Below are 18,229 nucleotides of genomic sequence, written 5' to 3'. Positions count from 1 at the left end.
CTGTGGAAATCAGTATGACAGTTCCTCAGAAGGTATGAATTAATCTACCCCAAGATCCAGCTATACCACATTTGGGCATATACCCAAAGGACACTTAATCCTACCACAGATACATTTTCTCAACCATGTTCATTGCTGCTCTATTTATAATGGCCAGGAATTGGAAACAACCTAAATGTCCTCTAACAGAAGAATAGATAATGAAATATAGTACATTTGTACAATGGCCATTAAAAATGGCACCATAAAATTTGCAGGCAAATGGATAGGACTAGAAAAAAGTCATCCTGAGTGAAGCATCCCATACAACAAAGAAATAAAAATATGGTATATGTTCTCTTATATATTGATGCCAGCTGTTAAATCAATGATAACCAAATTCCAATCTGAGAACCACAGAAGGCATATAGGGTAAGAGACTAGAAGATACAAATACATCTTGTTAGGAAGAAGGAAGAGAAAAGATAATTATGGATGGATGGGAAGCAGCTGCAATTGGTGCAACAAGTACAGAGGAGGAAGAGAGATGGGAATTAAGGAATCTTAAAGTAAGGAGAGAGACGCTAAGATAAAGGGGCATATGAGGGATAGTATGGAAACCTATTACAGCAGAAACTTCCAAAGATATAAAGATGATCTAAATGAAACTGTCAAATAATGAGACAAATATCTATCTCTTCCCACCAAATGAAGCTTCCAGTATTTATACTGGGTTACATCTAGTTGTTGAACTAAGGGGTCCCTTGGAAATTCTAGACAACAAAGGCTGTTAATGAGACAATAGATTGCTCTCCACAAAATGACAGCAAGCCACATTGCCAAAGATTTGCTAGGTCGATGATGGCACAAAGTTTGTGGGAGTGACCAACCAATATCTTATTTGACTTAATTAAGGCCCACTCCACAAGATGGAAGTTATAATTAACACTGCTTGAGTGACAAAGTGTGTTGCTTTATTGGTTAATGAATAAATAAGTTGCTTGGGTCTATGACAGGGCAGAATAGAGCAAGGCTGGAAAACTAATCTGAATGTAGGGAGAAAGTAGACAGATTCAAGGAGATGCCACGTAGCTGCTGAAGGAGTAACATGCCAGTTCCAGTAAGGCACAGCCTAGTGGTGACACATAGATGCATAGAAATGGGTTAATTCAAGATGTAAGAGCTATCTAGAAATATACTAGAGTCATTGGCCAAACAATATTATAATTAATACAGTTTCTGTGTGATTATTTCAGGTCTGGGTGGTTGGGAATGAACAAGCAGTCTCCATCTACAGAAAGTAAAACCAAATACCACTAGTCTAAAAACAAAACAAACAAATAAAAAAACACATAAAATGACTTCTAATGATTTTCTGCTATGCTCATCCATCAGTGCCTTGTTTAGCCATCATCAGAGAAGCTCCTTCCTATATCAGATGGGATCAAAATACAGAGATCCACAGCCAAAATTACACAGAGAGTGAGAGACCTTGGGACACTCATCCAAAAACCTTCCCCATCTGAGCTGAGGAAACCCAGTAGAAAAATTGGCAGAAAAAGTGTAAGAATCGGAGATATTGGAAGACAGCAATAAAATGAGACTCACAAAATCAACATGAGCCAAGCTTATATGAATTCACAGAGACAAAGCAGCAAGCATAGGGCCATACAGAGGTCTGTACCAGGTTGTGTGAGTATGTGTGTGTATGTGTATGTATAATATATGTATGTGTGTGTGTGTAATGGTTTTTTATTTAAAGGTTATATGGAATTCTTGAGTGTGCAAAAGAGTAGGTCAATACCTCCTGAGTCAGATGAGTCTTCATGAATGAGACACCCAGTTTAAGCCCAGTTTATTTTCCTCATTGGATGGGCCGTCCTTATTGCTCTCTGACCTTCTTGTCCCAACATAGTCTTTAATATCACTTGTGTCATTGTAAGATATTGTGCTGGTGAAACCTTCACAGCCTGCTAACAATTAACCTACATGATAAAGAGGATTCTAGATAAGCCGATTTACTAATTCATCTAGATTACAGAAGACCGTGCCCTGATTTATCTCTCCATGATGCCCATACAGGTAAGGTTACTAAGACCCAATAGCCAGTCTCTGAAGTCAAGCATTAAGAAACTGAAAAGAAATCTAACTATGATTTATTATGACCTGAGAAAAGATACATGCTTGAGCCCACAGAAAGTACTAAATAGTGTATACCAAAGGAACACATATATAGTGGCATATATATGTTATGTTTTGAACATACATGTGTATGGCAAAGTTGAATGCATTAGATAGGTAAGCTTAAGGATTATCAGCTACGGACAACAGGAGAATAAGACTGTAACAGCAAAAGCCTATATTGAAATAGCTGTCAGCACTCAGCACATTGTAGCACTGAACATTCTGGAAGATAATACCTGTAATTGCAGACATGGTCACCTTGATTTCTATAACTCAGGGAAGCTAGTACAGGATTGGGTTGCTGGAAAGGAAGAGTCAGAGCCCAGCACAATGCATTGGGGACACAGTAACATCACATTCTACAGAGTGGTAAAAAATTGGAACTGGGTGAATTCATGTCAACTAAAAATATCAAATCCAGAAGTTTTCATATAGTCCTCCAGAGCAGGATTGCTGGTATATAAATAGAACTCTGCATGCAGACTGCAGCCAATGACTGAAGATCATCCATCAGAGAAGTCATTCACTCTTCCTTCTAGAACACCAGCACCACATTTAATTTTGGCTTCAAGACAAATGTCATGTTTGAACATAAAAAAGCCACCTCACAAAAAAGAAAAAGTAGACACTATAATTGGATTTAACTTTTATTTTTAAAGACGCCATTTAGTCCAGTGAAAATGTTAAAATCAAGTCATGACAGGAATCCACGACACGAATCACTGCAGCGCAGCAGCGACTAGCAAACATCCTAGATTTCACATCCTACCCTGGCTTCTCAATGACTGCAGTGTCTTCTGCACACAGCAGAGGCTGGACGCTTTGAAGACGGTGGGTTCTTCTGTATGTCTTGCCCTAATATCTTCCCTTCCTTCTTATCACCAGGCAGCTCACAATACAGGGTACATGGCATAGGAAGCAATTCCACAGTAGTTGTTCTGGTCTCTGGGAATCTTCATGTAGCCTTTCTCTCCCCAACTTTCACCATGGCTGAAAAATTGAGTTTTCCATTTAGTAGAAAAGATATGACAGAGTGGATTATTACAATAACTCCACTTATGAACACTGAACTAGAGGCCAATGAAATAGAAAGAATCAGAAAAGGCAGAGTCAATTCCAGAGTACCAAGAGTTATCTCACAGAGGGCAGTAAAAGTCACAGCAGGGAAAATTAGGACATCTTCTACCCACAGGTTGTTCAGAAATAACCAATAATAAATAGAAAATCAATGATGCAAAGGTTATATTGATTGCCAAGGAAAGCAACGACAGAATCTGTTTTCATTCATATATTATATGTTAGTGCTCCAGAAGATAGGGATCAGACAATAAAGCCAGATCATGCAAGGGTAAGGATTGGGGTTTGAGTCCAAGTTCCTCTGGAAGCTTAAATGAGGGTGAAGACAATCTCAGTGCCTAGGAGCACTTGGAGTTCCTCCACAGGACAAAAGTTCCCACCAGCAGAGTCCCCGTGTGAACTCATTCACACCCCCTTGTAACTGAAGCTGTAAGGAATGTGGTGTCTTTGTCTGGTCTGCATGAGCATCTGTTCTCACGTAGCACTCACTCACACAGACACACACTCACAACAAATGAAAATCGCTTTTTAAAACTAGGATGGTTCTGCAGCCAACATGTAATTACAGAAGCCGGACGTAACTAGAACAAACTGAATGAGCACACTACCAAAACCAGAAAACTCTAGGATCAGTGATACTCAACTCCTCAATACATAAGGAGGACAAGTTAGAAAGACAATTAATGTCAATATCAGACCTATATACAAATACACACGCACACATACAAACACACAAACAAATTCACACACATAAACACACATACACACACAACACATACATTTGAGCACTAAAAGGGAAAAATGTTGCTTTTCCAACTTAATTGTGACAATGCTTTCTATGACTTCTATCTAAACTATCACTACAAGCAGAAAGTTCCATTTGAAACCTAAAATACAAACAGTGGTAGCTATTTATACCTGTTCTGTATCAGCCAGTATTTCTTGCCCTCTGACTCTCTGCCTTCATAGCCAAAGCCAACCAACAGCACCGAATGCGTAGGAGAATCACGTCTGCAGTTTGGCTCATGGTACATACCTAAAAAGAAAATCAGTGGAGTAAAAGGCACCAGGAACCTGATATGACCATGGTCAACAACAATAAGTGTGATATATTCTAATTGGACAGTAATGACAGAAATTCCAATAAAAATAGAAACCATTCTTGACAGAAATCCTGATTATAAATTCTCATCAAAATCCTAAAACAAAATAAAATGAGCATAACTTTGTTGAAAAGCTCTTCCCCTTATTAACATAAAATTACTCTTTCATATCTTTGGTTTTTGCTAATAGAATCACATTCCAAGAAATCATAACTGAACATAGACCTTTTCATTGAAGGCATTCTTTAGAATGCAGTTTTAGAAAGGCAACAGATGCATATATTAATATACACCAAGTAGAGAAAAGTAGAGTAAACAAAGCTAAACAATATGATAAATAATGAAGCACACACATGCATAGGTACGTCTTGTCATGTAGAAACAGTACATGTGATTACTGCACTAACAAGTGTAAAATTTATAAACCCTAACACTCACATCAAATTTTATACATTGTTAAGATATCAACTTGGCACATCCCAAAGGGTAACAAGCATTCTTCACTAATATCTAGAAAAACACATACTTACCTCCCGTATATTTTTTAAAAGATTCATGTCCAGCATCAATTCCAACAGCAATGGGCCCATGAGTTACTAAAGCATTCAGTAGGGCTTCTTCATTCCTTGGGACAACGTAAAAGCGGGCAACCTTGACAACAGAACGTTCAGCACGGTACCTGCAGAGTCCTTCCTTTGAAAGGTGAACAGTTAAAAGATTTGGTTACTTCCTCTACCTTCTGGAGAGCAAAAGCCAGAACCATAAACCTTGGCACTTTGCAGAGGACCAATCCTACATCTGCACTATCATAAATCATTCCAGGAAGGGAAATGTTACTAGGATAATTGGAACTGAAAATCAGCTCCCATGTCTTCAATGATACCTCCATCTATAAGAAATTTTCATGGTGCAGAAATCTGTATTATATGTGGAATGTTTTGCACATTCTCCATGTGTACAGAAGCAGGAACACCTACATGGAACCATGAAATCAGGCAACTGTGCCATGGTGGATACTGTAAGATCAACATTGGTGCTGTGCAGAGAGAGTCTACATTCAATGGGAACTGTGAAGGCAATGGATTATTTCTGCCTTTTCCTCCTTGCACCAGCCTAACTGAAATGACAACCCAGTAAGTCCACTTACCTTTGCTTCATATGGATAGGTTGCCTCAGCCTCCAGACCTCCATTGTTCTTTACATATTGGAAAGCATTATAGATCCTGCCTCCTTTACAGCCAGTAGTACCAAAAAATCTAGAGCAGTCAATTAGGTTCTGGACACTCAATGGGGTCAGTTTTCCTGTTTTCTTGAACAGTTGTCCTTCTATGGCAGCAGCCACAGCAAAAGCCCAACAAGCACCACAATCTCCCTGAGTAGGAAAGATAATATTGTCATCCACAAACAAATACGAATAGCCAGTAAAAACTCAAGCAGTTGAGTCCTTATCAAAAATGAACTATTAGCATTTGTTAGTTGCCTAGGTGAGAAGAGTCAGTCTCCATGGAGAGGTGTCTTATGCCCCAGTGGGTGGTCACACAAACACACACGGATGCACATAAAGTCTTGATATACTTGTGGCCAGGTGTGATGAATGTCATTAATGGAAGAACCTAAGTCTGGGGAGAGATATAGTGGGACCACTAGAAGGAGGTTAAAGAATAAATAAGTAGTGTGTGGAAATGCTAGATATACATTCTACACCTGGATAGGCCCCATAATTGCTAAGACATGAATTAGGGATTCCTCATTTTGGGGGACAACCAAGAAACATTTGTTACTAGCAACAGAATTCTAAGGACAGTACCTGTGGTGTTCAAGATATGAAAACAAGTTTGGTTAATAGCATGTCATACCAGTCAAATACATGCATGTCAATAGCTTGTTGCATCCCCAGTAGAAGACAGTCATGTGATGTCATACCTGTCTCCGCACGGGGGCGACATAGCCTTGTGTTCTCCAATCCAAAGTTTTGGGGATGTTGGTATCTCCTCGTTTCTGGATGTGTTTCCCGTTCTTTAGAGTCAGAACTGAAGTCCCCTTCATCATTTCCCTCATCTCTTCACCAGTCTTCAGGGAAGAGCACATAAAGACTCAATTTAAACAACAGAAGAGGAAAAGAACGAGTGCAGGACAGTTTGAGTCACACTCACCATGTCACCAAATTCATTCATCTCTACGGTGACGTTGTTCATCCCCAGGCCATTCTCCTCACTGAGCAGTTTGATCATCTTGACATTGTCTTCCCATATTGCTCTCCGATGTCTTTCTTCCTCCTGGAAATAAACAGAATGAATGGCATTCATTTCTAATTACACCCCTGTACTACCTGACCACAGGGACTGGCTGCTGCATATGCATAGACGTTGTAGAGAGAAATCTCAAGACCCTAAAGCAAGCCACTCTCGACACCCAATGAGAGAGACAGTGGCCACCTTGTGCTCATCTTCTGTTACATTGATACCTCAAGAGAGATGGCATCTATGGTCTCTGTTATATCCATGGACCCCCAACAGCAATGAACGTGCTCTACAAAGACACTGATTCGGGTGTCCATGTGACCTACCGTGTCCATGTGACCTACCGTGTCCATGTGACCTGACTGTGTCCATGTGACCTACTGTGTCCATGTGACCTACTTGGCTGTATGTTTTCTCAAAGCTCCTCTTCCACTCCTCCCACTCAGCATCCAAACTGTAATCTGGTGTTGGAGCAGCTGAGGCCAGTCCCAAGCACAGGATGGTTAAGAAGACAGCAGCAATCATGTCTCAAACACCTGTAGAGAGAAGAAAAATGAAGAGGAAAACACGCCAACACTCTTGAGAAATTAAGCAATTTGTGCCAGATAAAATTATTCCAACTACTCTCCCAAATACTGACTCAAAGATTTTGGAAATGGTTAAATATGAGTTTACCTAGGGATGCCATGGATAGCATTTAGTTTTTACACAAAATTACAGAAACTGTGAGAAAAATTCTAGAAATTCCTGGAAGCTGCCGTGTACTGCAAATTGACATGATCAGAAAGATGAGCATGGACATCAAATTCAAAAGTCACATATCTAGGAGCTTGGATAAAGTGAGCATAGGATTTGTAATGGTAAAAATCTTCTCTTACATGGCATCTTATCCTAAGTACAAATTTCCCCAGGACTTGAAATCACATTGCATGAGAACCTTTAATACTGAGCAGCATATGGCTATTTGAAACATTCTCTCTTGAGTGGAAATATTCTAGATTGTCCTGCTTAGAAAATATGGGGAAAAACATCAAAGTTTTTAGTACTCTATCAGACCATTGGGACTTTGAAATACACTCATTGCATCAATGAGGAAAAATCCCAAACAGAAAAGCCAATGGAAGCTAGAGAAACCATGATGATGGGGAGTTAGACAACACTAAAGTCCTAGGTTCAGGCCTTGCTGGGTCTCTTAAGCAACATTCCCTAGGAGAACTGGCAAGTGACATACCACCTGCTACTCATTCTGTACATGTCAATCAGAAAAAGAACAATTTGTCCAGGGCTGATGTGTAATACAATGATCTCTGTAGGCTCAGGATGAGATAGATGAGCATGGCCCTGGTGTGCATGATATCAGCTGTCACTCACTCTGGCCAGGACCAGACTTGCACTGAGTTGCAAACCTGGACCTAGGAGAACCCAGGTTTACCCTCTGACTTCTACACCGCCTGCTTCCTCAACACCTCACAGCTGTTAAGGTTTAGAAGATATTCTCATTTCTGGGGATCTGCCTGATTTTCCATGGAGTCTCTCAAGGCTCTCCTCCAGGGTCAATTCCCAGTCTACCGTGGCAGAAGCAAGGCCTCACCTGTGATGACCTCTGTTCCTTCAGTCCACTCCAGAAGCTCTTCTGAGGTTGCTGAGGTGTCAGAACCTGGTCCAGCAACACCTCAGCCTGGCTTTAAATCCCACATCTCTGGTGAGTCCGCCCTCTCTATCAATCCTTCCCTTCTACTGATTGACTATCATGTGACTAGATTGGGCCTCCAGGCTCTTACTGAGATCTGATCTTACCTATCCCAGGGAAGTGGGTGTGGACTACCTAGACAGAATGTGTGAACTTGAACTTGCAGACATTCACACAAGAAGTTAGGGAACCACTTTTCACACCTTGGATCATGCAATAGCCTGGCATGTTATCTCTCAACGGTAGCTCAGAATGGGTCAAGGAATTCCCAAGGAAAACTAGGTAGAATTTCGTCTTAGCACTTAGTTATAATAAGAGGATTTGCTGCTATGAAGCATGCTGTCAGCATATTCTACTCTTGTAGCTACATTGGGATGCTATGTGAAGACTAACTTTGGCAGGCTTTCTTTTCAGTGTCTCAGAGGAAAGCCGGTATGTCTCAGAAAAAGCCCAATGTTGGAGGGCTGACTCCATACAGGAAGAGTTGCTCAAGACCAAAGCAAGGAGGGAAATGAAGGCCCTAGTGTGCATGGTCTCACAACACTGTCTGACATTTCTCTGCTTGAGGTTAAGTTAGAAACCCATTACCAAGCACCCTGAGACCTGTCAATTCATTCAGTAACGCATGCACCACCTGAAACGTCAACATTTACAGTCTTAGATGTAAATCTCAGTAGCCTTAGGGACACCATCATTGTTGTGCAAACATCACCACGTAGAACTCCAGGAAGATTTTATCTGCTTTCAGGAAAATGTGGATTCTTTAGGCAGTATTCCTTTAATCCCTGTCTTCAACCTCATTACCCTTCACTTCAATTTCTCTGTCTAGGAATTTTCCTGCTACCAAAGGTGGAGTGTTTTTCCTTGCCAACGCCATACTGGAAATAATTTCCACTGTCCCAGTATTGAAAAGGAGATGATTAAGAACAAACTTAGTGTCTGGTAGCTACTGTTAAAAAAAAAAATCTCTTCACCCAGGTTATGTGACTTTTCCTATCACTTGGAGACACCATATTCTGTTTGTCTATTCATTGTAATTTTTTTTGCTTCCTTGAATCATCAAAGAAATATCTGACACCTTTCTATGTTACATCCGACACTGCCAAATTTGCACAAAATCCAAACTCAACAAATGAATTTCTAAATGTAAAACAAGCAGTGGGGAATATATACATCATACAGAGTAATTCAGTATTGTGGCCACATGTCTTTGAGATACCTAATTATTCATTTCTTGCTAAATAAAACTGGACTGCCCCATTCAGAGCTCTGAGTTTCTGCAAATAATGACTGCACGTCCTTGTATTATCTCATTTTAGCCCAGAATCCTGAAAAGTCTGTACATCAGAACTCATTATTGCTGTCTGATCACACTTCAAATCTAATCAGGATTAGTTCTTGCTGGTCTGCATACTGAACATCTGTCTAGCCACCATACTTCAACTCTGATTGTTTGTTACAATATTTTCTCTTATTTTCAAATCCCCACCCTTCTCTTTGGCTATAAACTCTGTTAAGAGGACTTATGTTGACAAGACCCATATGTTGAATGACTCACTTTTCCACACTGAGTCAACCTTACCTGTATCCAGGGTCCTTAATAATTTTTCCTAGTAATGATGTAGTGAATATCACAAGCTAAGTCCCTTTTAGGCAGCAGTTCCCTTGGACTTCTGCTATCCAATATAGCATCAAGTGAGTGACCACCTTTGTCAAATCAGGACCATGTTCTTGTTAAGACCTAGGGATCCTCTCAGATGTCCTCAAGAATTATGTGTGGTCCAGGAATAAGGTGGAAAGATCTAAAGCTAGCTTGTCCTTCCTAAGTTGCTCTAAAATGACATAACTTGACATTATAGCCCCACATTAGAAAGGTAGGTAGGACCACTTTTTGTCTACAAGCACCCTTCATTCTCATCTACAGTGGATGCTTCCATGAATAAGTGTGATCATAGATGACAACTCATCATCTATGTTCAGATTTTCATACGAGGTCATGATCAGTGGCAACTCCGTTCTGAGATCTTGCTAGGAAAAATGTAATACTTAAATCTACCCAAGATCTTCTGAACAAAGCCCTCAGGTTAGTGCTGACCTCCCCTGACACATGGGGAGCCCTTTGAATGGTAGTTGTAAAAATGAGAGGAAGTACATGTGTAAACAGTTTAGAACAAGACTGGAAACCTCACTAGTATTTCTCTATAAGTCCCATATTAAAAATAAGATCTATAACAGGAAGAATCATTTCTAACAATGCTTCATTCCATTGACTTCCAGGTCCTCACAGCAGTGATGTACATCCCTAGAAGACACCCCATGGCAGGTGTGTATGCACATGAATCTCCCAGTGTAAAACACTTTAACTGTCCCTTCTCTGATCACCATAAAACACCTGGATTGAGTTTTATTTATAATTACATTTTAATTTCATCAGTGAGACAGTGTCTGACCTGGAATTTTCTGACTAGACCAGATTTGCCAACTGACAGTGATCTGACTGTGTCTGCCTCAGTAATTACTGAATAAAGACAATCAATCTACCTCAGGATTCAGCTATACCACTCTTGGGCATATATTCAAAGGATGATCAACACTATCACAGGGATACTTGCTCAAGTATGCTCATTTGAATTTATTGAAAACACCCAGAAACAACCTAGATGCCCCTAAAGTGAAGAATGGATAAACAAATTGTGTAACATTTACATAATAGAGTGTTACTCAGTTGTTAAAATTATTATCATAAAATTTTCAGGCAAATGAATGGAACTAGAAAAGACCATCCTGAATGAGTGAGGTAATCTAGACCCAGAAGGCCAAACACGGTGTGTACTCAGTTATAAATGGATATTAGCTGTAAAGAAAATGATAACCAAGCTACATTTCACAGACCCAGAAATGTCAGATAAAGAGGGCTTTAAGGGGTAACCAGGGATCCTCCTGGGAACTTGCTGGCACAAGATGGCGAGATCCATCCTCTTCAAACCTGACTTCTTTCTACTATTTTATATTAGTTTTCTTCTAGTTTGATACACAAAAGAAATAACCTGTTAATCTGTTAAACTTATTTTTCCTTAAAGTCATTCTAATTGAAGAGGTAAAGGGGTTTATTAATAATTCATTTTTCTGGAAAGGAAAATGCTTGGTGACTCAATTTCAGAATTTTCTGAAAATTACAATTTTACATTTCCTTTAGCATGAATAATAAAATCCCAGAGACAGACATTTGGATTTTAGCAGAAGATCAGAAAAGCAAAGCAGCCAACTAGAGAGACCCTTTACCTCTTCCAAATCTTCAGACTGAAAGAGCAAGTTCCTGTCTCCATGAATCCTAAGCCTCCACACTACAGTGAGTTCTTGTCTCTTCCCCTTTATATTCCTCTCTCCACTCAGCCATATCGCTCCTATCTCCACCTTCCTAGTGCTGGGATTAAAGGTGTGTGACTTCCAAACACTGGGATTAAAGGTGTGAGCCACTACCACCTGGATCTGTTTCTAGGTCAACCTTGTGTAGCTCAGGGTAGCCTTAAAATCACAGAGATCCATTTGCCTCTGTCTCCCATGTCCTAGGATTAAAGGTGTGAGCCACCACTCCTTGACCTGGATGCCTGACTAGTGTGGCTGATTTGTCCTCTGATCTTCAGGCATTTTGAAGTGAGGTGATAAAAGAGTGGGGATCCAAGGGAAAACATTCTTCAGTATTATTCATAGAATTTATTTCTAATACCTATGAAGTCACAACTGAATTTTTAAGATTAAATCCACATTTTCATATAGACAGTCATGAATTCCCCCCTCAAAACCTCACTTATCCTTTAGAAATGACATTTCACCCAGAGGCAAATTATATTAGCAGCTGGGAACTCTGAGGAAGTGGATGCAATGGTGGTTACGGTCTTGAACATCCTACTGTTACACTCCAAGGATGCTGACCTTTAGTTGACTACTGAACTCAGAAATAAGCCCCTGTGCAACAATGGGGTGTAGCAGCTGAGTCTCCCTCCCAAAAAAAAGTTCTGCAAGTGTTCTTCCCTTTTTACTGTATTGTTCAGGGAGTTCTCCCATGAGGAAGGCTGTGAGAATGTAGGAACTTGCTTATGGTCCTCCAAGTGTGATGGGTTGTGAAATACACTTCCATTCTCCTGGACTGCGGCCACTGTAAGAGTCAGTTTGGAAGGCAGGTTAGATTCTTCAGATGGTATTCTAGGAGCAACCTGAGTCCACAATTATACACAGTCAGGCCGTCACCTTCCTCATCCCCTTAGATAAATGTCCAGGACTCCTCCACAGGGATTCTATATGACAGTTCTTATAGAAAGGTGGATTAGATGTTGGAGTAGAAAAGCAGGAAGAATAGAGCAGAGAAAACAAGATGCCTATGATAGCTTTGTGCTAATATACACATTCTTCTTGACCAACTAATATTTCAATGTGTTGGTAACCTTTCTTTGGTCAAACTCTGATTTGTCTTTCTTTTCCCACAAGCTTGAGTCTCTGAAGAGGCCACCACAACTGAAATCATGCCTCCATCAGTCTGGCCTGTAGAAAGTTTATTGATTAATGAATCGTGGAAATGACTTAATGCACAGTGGGAAGTGCCATCATTGGGAACTTGGTCCTGAGTTGTATCAGAAGCCTGATGAGCAATCCATGGGGGGAAACAGCAAGAAATGGCCTTCGGTGGCCTCTGCTTCCTTTTATACTTACAGATTCCTCCCTGGACTTCCTACTTGGATTCTACTGATGTTGGGCTGTTACCTGCTAATGAAATAAATCCTTTCCCCCACAAGTTACTTTTGGTCATGGCATTCATCACAGCAATGAAGGGTAGTCATGCTATGATCTAAAAAAAAAAAAAAAACAATATGAAGCAACAGTGTTCCCTTCTTTGTACCAAGGAGTTTGTATCTAAAAAGAAAAATAGAGAGTAAACATCCCTGACCTATGTAAAATAAACTGTGAACTATTCAAGATCACTGTGCAAAGTATCTGTACAAGTGTTCACTTTGAGAATCCCTGAACAGTGACACAGGTAGTAAGAGGCGAGAGGCGGGCTGTGTCCAGCTGCCCAGCTAGCTTAGCCCCAAAATAATTACACAGAAACTGTATTCACCTAAACACTACCTGGTTCATTATATCTAGCTTCTTCTTGGCTAACTGTTCACATCTTGATTCACCCCATTTCTAATAATCTGTATGTTACTACAAGGTCATGGCTTACTGGGAAAGATTCAGCATGTCTGACTCTGGCGACTCCATGGCGGTTCTCTCTGCCTGACTTCTTCCTCCCAGAATTCTGTTCTGTCTTTCCTGCCTACCTATGTTTCTGCCCTACCAAAAGGCCAAGGCAGCTTCTTTATTCAACCAATGAAATCAATACAAATACAGAAGGGCCTCCTACACCAGACACATGTATGTGAAAACTTCTTCATCACAGTGGGCGAACAATGAGGTGGGAAAGACAGTGAGGTGGGTTCAGTCCTTTTTGAGAATTTGTGATGTGGGGGTAACATTCGACAACATTTTAAAAAGTCTACCCTGCCATCACTAGTCTCAAAGGAGAGTCTGGCCAAAGCTTCCTATTGCCCTCTGTTTATGATGCATGAAGGGTGAATGCTGCTTGATACTCACAAGTCTGTCCTAAATCATCAGAATTTCTCACATGTACTCAACCCTACCACAGATCATCCTACAGCAATCTTGCCTGAATTTTCAACCTGCCCTCTGATTGCCATTCTACCACAGAATCTCAAGGATAATAGTAAAGTTTTTAGACAAGAGAAAAGGAGACATTGAAGCTGTTGGAACTCTGAAGAACCAGGTCTAACCAAGACACTATCAAGAATTAGACAGTGCTCTCAGTGAATAACATGTTGGCATTAGTACACTGGTAACAGGGCCTTCCACAGTCAATCACTACAGGTCAGGATGCTCAGTGTTTAGAACATTAAGAAGCTAGAGAAATGATCCTTTTCTCTGATTTGTTTTTTGAGTTATTTAGCTCACTCTTAGCCCCCTCTACCTACCCTTCCAAATGTATACATCCTTAACTACTAGCCTTACATTGTGACATTTTTTTTCAAGCACCAAGACTAATTTTGCTATCTAAATATTCTTGGGTGTGTTCCCTTTCACTAATATGATTGGCTTCTCAGGGGCTACAGTATTAAAGAACAATGACTCTGACTCTCCCAGAAGCAAAAAACTTGTTGATAGCTCCCTGACTAAGGGTGAGCCTTCATGCCTAGCTGCCTTGTCCAAGCTGGGATTTGTTTTGCTTGACTTAACGCAGGGCTGCTGTATGCTTTGACATTACCTGTGACTTCATCGGTACAGCTGTGCTATTGTGTCCTGGAAACACTGTTTCCTTTTAGTCATCTAAAGCCTCTGGCTCTCATTCTTTCCCACCACCCTTCCACAGTGATCTCTGAACCATAGAGGAAGAGGAGATGAGTGTATGTCCCATTTCCAGGTAAGCCCGATGTAGTTCGTAAGTCTGCGTGACCAGTTATTGGTCATTATATGAATTGACATCCACCTCAAATAGAAGCTTCAATTAGAAGGGCTGAGAGATGCATTAATTTTGGAGTATAATAAGCTGGTAGGAGTTCATTTAATATCATGTCTGTTTAGAAGCATTGCAGTTGTAGATTCTATCCTGGGGCCTATAATCTGTGTAGTCATAGGTTTTCAGCCCAATAAGAGTGCCAGTTATTGGTTTCATCTTGTGAAGTAGGACTTAAATCTAATCAGAAATTGATTGGCTATACCCATGATGTTCATGCCACTATTGCACCAGTTGGAATGTCATGTCAGCTCAATCATTGTACTTCACAGGGTTCACTGCAAGGTAATACTGATGGTTCTTTTCTACAATAGTACCATGAATAGCACCTTCCAGCCCTATGAAGGCTACCTAGCAGAAATGAAGCTTCTAGTTCAATACGAGGTTCTTTTACCCTTGTTCTATGACTTCAGGTGGGTTTTGTTTTCAACAGCAGGGTCTTACCATCAAGTTCTTTTGGGTAACCAAGATGATGGATGTAGCTTATACAGTCTGTGGGTGCAACCACATTGGCTAAGGCCTTCAAAAGAATCTATTTAAGGCATTGGGAGTTATATTTGTTGATATCTGAGGTGTAGTATGAGCATTGTTCCTCATTATGGGTAACTCCGTTCTCTCTCTCTCTCTCTCTCTCTCTCTCTCTCTCTCTCTCTCTCTGCTTTATTTTCATTGCATGAACACAATCCTGTTGTTATATAAATCTAAACCCATTTAACAATCTACATACATATACTGATGAACACCTCCATTTTTTTATCAATATCTTCCAAACAATATTGCAATGAATATTATTGCCCCTGTGCCCCTAGAGTATTGGGCAAATAATGTAACAGCTTAATTTCAAGAAATGAAACAGCATGCAGAACAAAATTATCACAATCTGCACATTTACACATAGTGACGCAAATCATCCACTTTCTCAAAGTTTGCAAAGAAATATACCTTTTAATTTGTTAAGAATTTCATACACAAGTACTATATTTACAATATTCCTGCTTCTTACAAACCCTCCATGTCCACCTACTTCCTGTGAATTTCATAACCCCATCTTTATTTTTCTTACATATGTATAAATACGCATATTATTAATCCATTTAGCATTGTTACAATAGATTTGTAGTTAAAGCTGATCACATATGATTGGGATACCTATCAGGGAGCTTGTCTTGAAGAAAACTACTTCTTTCTCTCTTTCAGCAACAACTGATTGCCTGTATCTCCTCATCTAGGGGATCCTTTCAAAATCTCACCCAATGCATATTACCAAAACAATTGGCAATATCATAGTACAGGTCTTGTTTAACTAACCACATTACTGAGATTTCAAGAGTTCAGCTTCCCTGTAATAGAAGATACTATTTATCAGTAGAAATCCATTTCCACTAGTTCTTAACATTGTTTCTGTCCTCTACTTTATGACTTTTCTAGAGCCTCAGGTGTAGAGTTTGCTCTGTAGATGTATCAACTTGATCCAGACATTATTACTAGAAAACTACTTTGATGAGATCTATACTTATCTCTTGATGTCAAGTTAAATACTTAGACCACAATTAGGAAATTTTAGTTTAAGAAAATGGTAGTAGTATGTTTTCATCTAAAGTATAAGACCTGTGGTCATATAGGGCAGAAACAGATACAGGTAGTTGACAAGGTTTACAGTATCAGGAGCCAGTTCCCTCTAATGATGGACCTTACTTCCAATGAAACAGCAGTTGGTTACCACCAAGATAAAAGCACCAGTATGGTACCCTTGGGAATATCTCTCTATGGTAGCCATTGTAGTGATCCATAGGTATCACAGCTAGGAAAAATTAACAAAAAGTGCATTCCTATTTGCTTGTGTGTAGTGCTGGTTTGCATGTTCATGTATAGAGTGTTTTTTTATTTTTATTTTTTAATTTATTTATTTATTAAGGATTTCTGCCTCCTCCCCGCCACCGCCTCCCATTTCCCTCCCCCTCCCCCAATCAAGTCACCCTTCCTCATCTGCTCGAAGAGCAATCAGGGTTCCCTGACCTGTGGGAAGCCCAAGGACCGCCCACCTCTATCCAGGTCTAGTAAGGTGAGCATCCAAACTGCCTAGGCTCCCCCAAAGCCAGTACGTGCAGTAGGATCAAAAACCCACTGCGATTGTTCTTGAGTTCCCATTCTTCCTCATTGTCCGCTATGTTCAGTTAGTCCAAATTTATCCCATGCTTTTTCAGACCCAGGCCAGCTGGCCTTGGTGAATTCCCGATAGAACATCCCCATTGTCTCAGTGTGTGGGTGCACCCCTCGCGGTCCTGAGTTCCTTGCTCGTGCTCTCTTTCCTTCTGCTCCTGATTTGGACCTTGAGATTTCTGTCTGGTGCTCCAATGTGGGTCTCTGTGTCTCCTTTCATCGCTTGATGAAGGTTAATATTCAGGAGGATGCCTATGTGTTTGTCTTTGGATTCACCAAGAGTGTTTTTAAATAGAGTTTATGACACAAGGACTGCTCCCCACAAAGAGCCATCGATTGTTCAGTATCAGGCCTTGGAAATCTTCTTTCAAGTCATGAGACAAGGGAGTCCATGAGACTCTGAACACAATGTGGGCAGCTCTCATTGGTGGGAGGTGGAACATTGGAGAAGGGGGTAATTGGAAAAGGGAATGCATTTTATAAGAAAAACTAATCTAATTTGTTGTCTATTTTTCATATTTACTTTCAGGTTCTCTAAACGTCAAAATCATATTCCTTAAAATTTCAAATTGTGCTGTTTCCAACATCATGCTATTGGCACCTTGATCACTGTAACAAAAATTCTTACCCTACATTGAGAATCTGTATTCCTGGCTCTTTCCAAACAGTGTTGTTATGATTTGATCTACTCTTCACAATAACTTTGTATCAGCAGCTCTTCTGTTGCTATGATAAACATCATGACCAACAACATGTCCTTCTACCACTGAAGGGAGCTGTAGCAAGGAATGTAGTAGAGGCCTGGGGCAAAGACAGAAGCAGAGATCCTGGAGGAATCTTGCATCTACTTTGTTCTCCGTGGTTTGTTCACTCAGCTTCAACCATCCAAAGATACTGGTCCAGTGGTAACCCCACACACAGGCTGGATCCTCCCACATCAATCATTAACAAAACAAAAATGCTCCAAAGACTTTCAAACATACCATTGTGATAGAGTCATTTCTCAATTGAAGTCTCTTCTTCCCAAATAACCCTAGCTTGTGTCAAGCTGATAGAATCTCACCATATGAAGCAAAACTTACAGATCCATTGTCAAAGTTCAAAGTGATAAATACGATACAATATCCCTCAGTGTTTATCAGACTACTTGGACACTCTGTGATTTCAGGCTTTCTACAAATGTGAACTTAATATATATTATTTTCTCTCTACATAGTAGACATATAAGTGA

At 40.2% G+C, this 18,229-nt stretch overlaps 1 protein-coding gene across 1 annotated transcript; it reads right to left on the bottom strand.

The window, feature by feature from the left end:
• Positions 1 to 3,053: 3,053 nt before the first annotated feature.
• Positions 3,054 to 7,108, bottom strand: LOC142848724 (cathepsin 7-like). The gene is made up of 7 exons (XM_075970906.1): positions 6,983 to 7,108; positions 6,497 to 6,619; positions 6,267 to 6,413; positions 5,487 to 5,715; positions 4,874 to 5,032; positions 4,159 to 4,276; positions 3,054 to 3,153 (listed from the first exon to the last, which is right to left on the bottom strand). The coding sequence occupies exons 1-7, from the start codon at positions 7,106 to 7,108 to the stop codon at positions 3,054 to 3,056; spliced, it is 1,002 nt and encodes a 333-aa protein (XP_075827021.1).
• Positions 7,109 to 18,229: the final 11,121 nt, after the last annotated feature.

Source organism: Microtus pennsylvanicus, chromosome 4 (assembly GCF_037038515.1).
Source record: "Microtus pennsylvanicus isolate mMicPen1 chromosome 4, mMicPen1.hap1, whole genome shotgun sequence".
Lineage (NCBI taxonomy): Eukaryota > Metazoa > Chordata > Mammalia > Rodentia > Cricetidae > Microtus > Microtus pennsylvanicus.
This window is presented reverse-complemented; position numbering and strand designations above follow the sequence as displayed.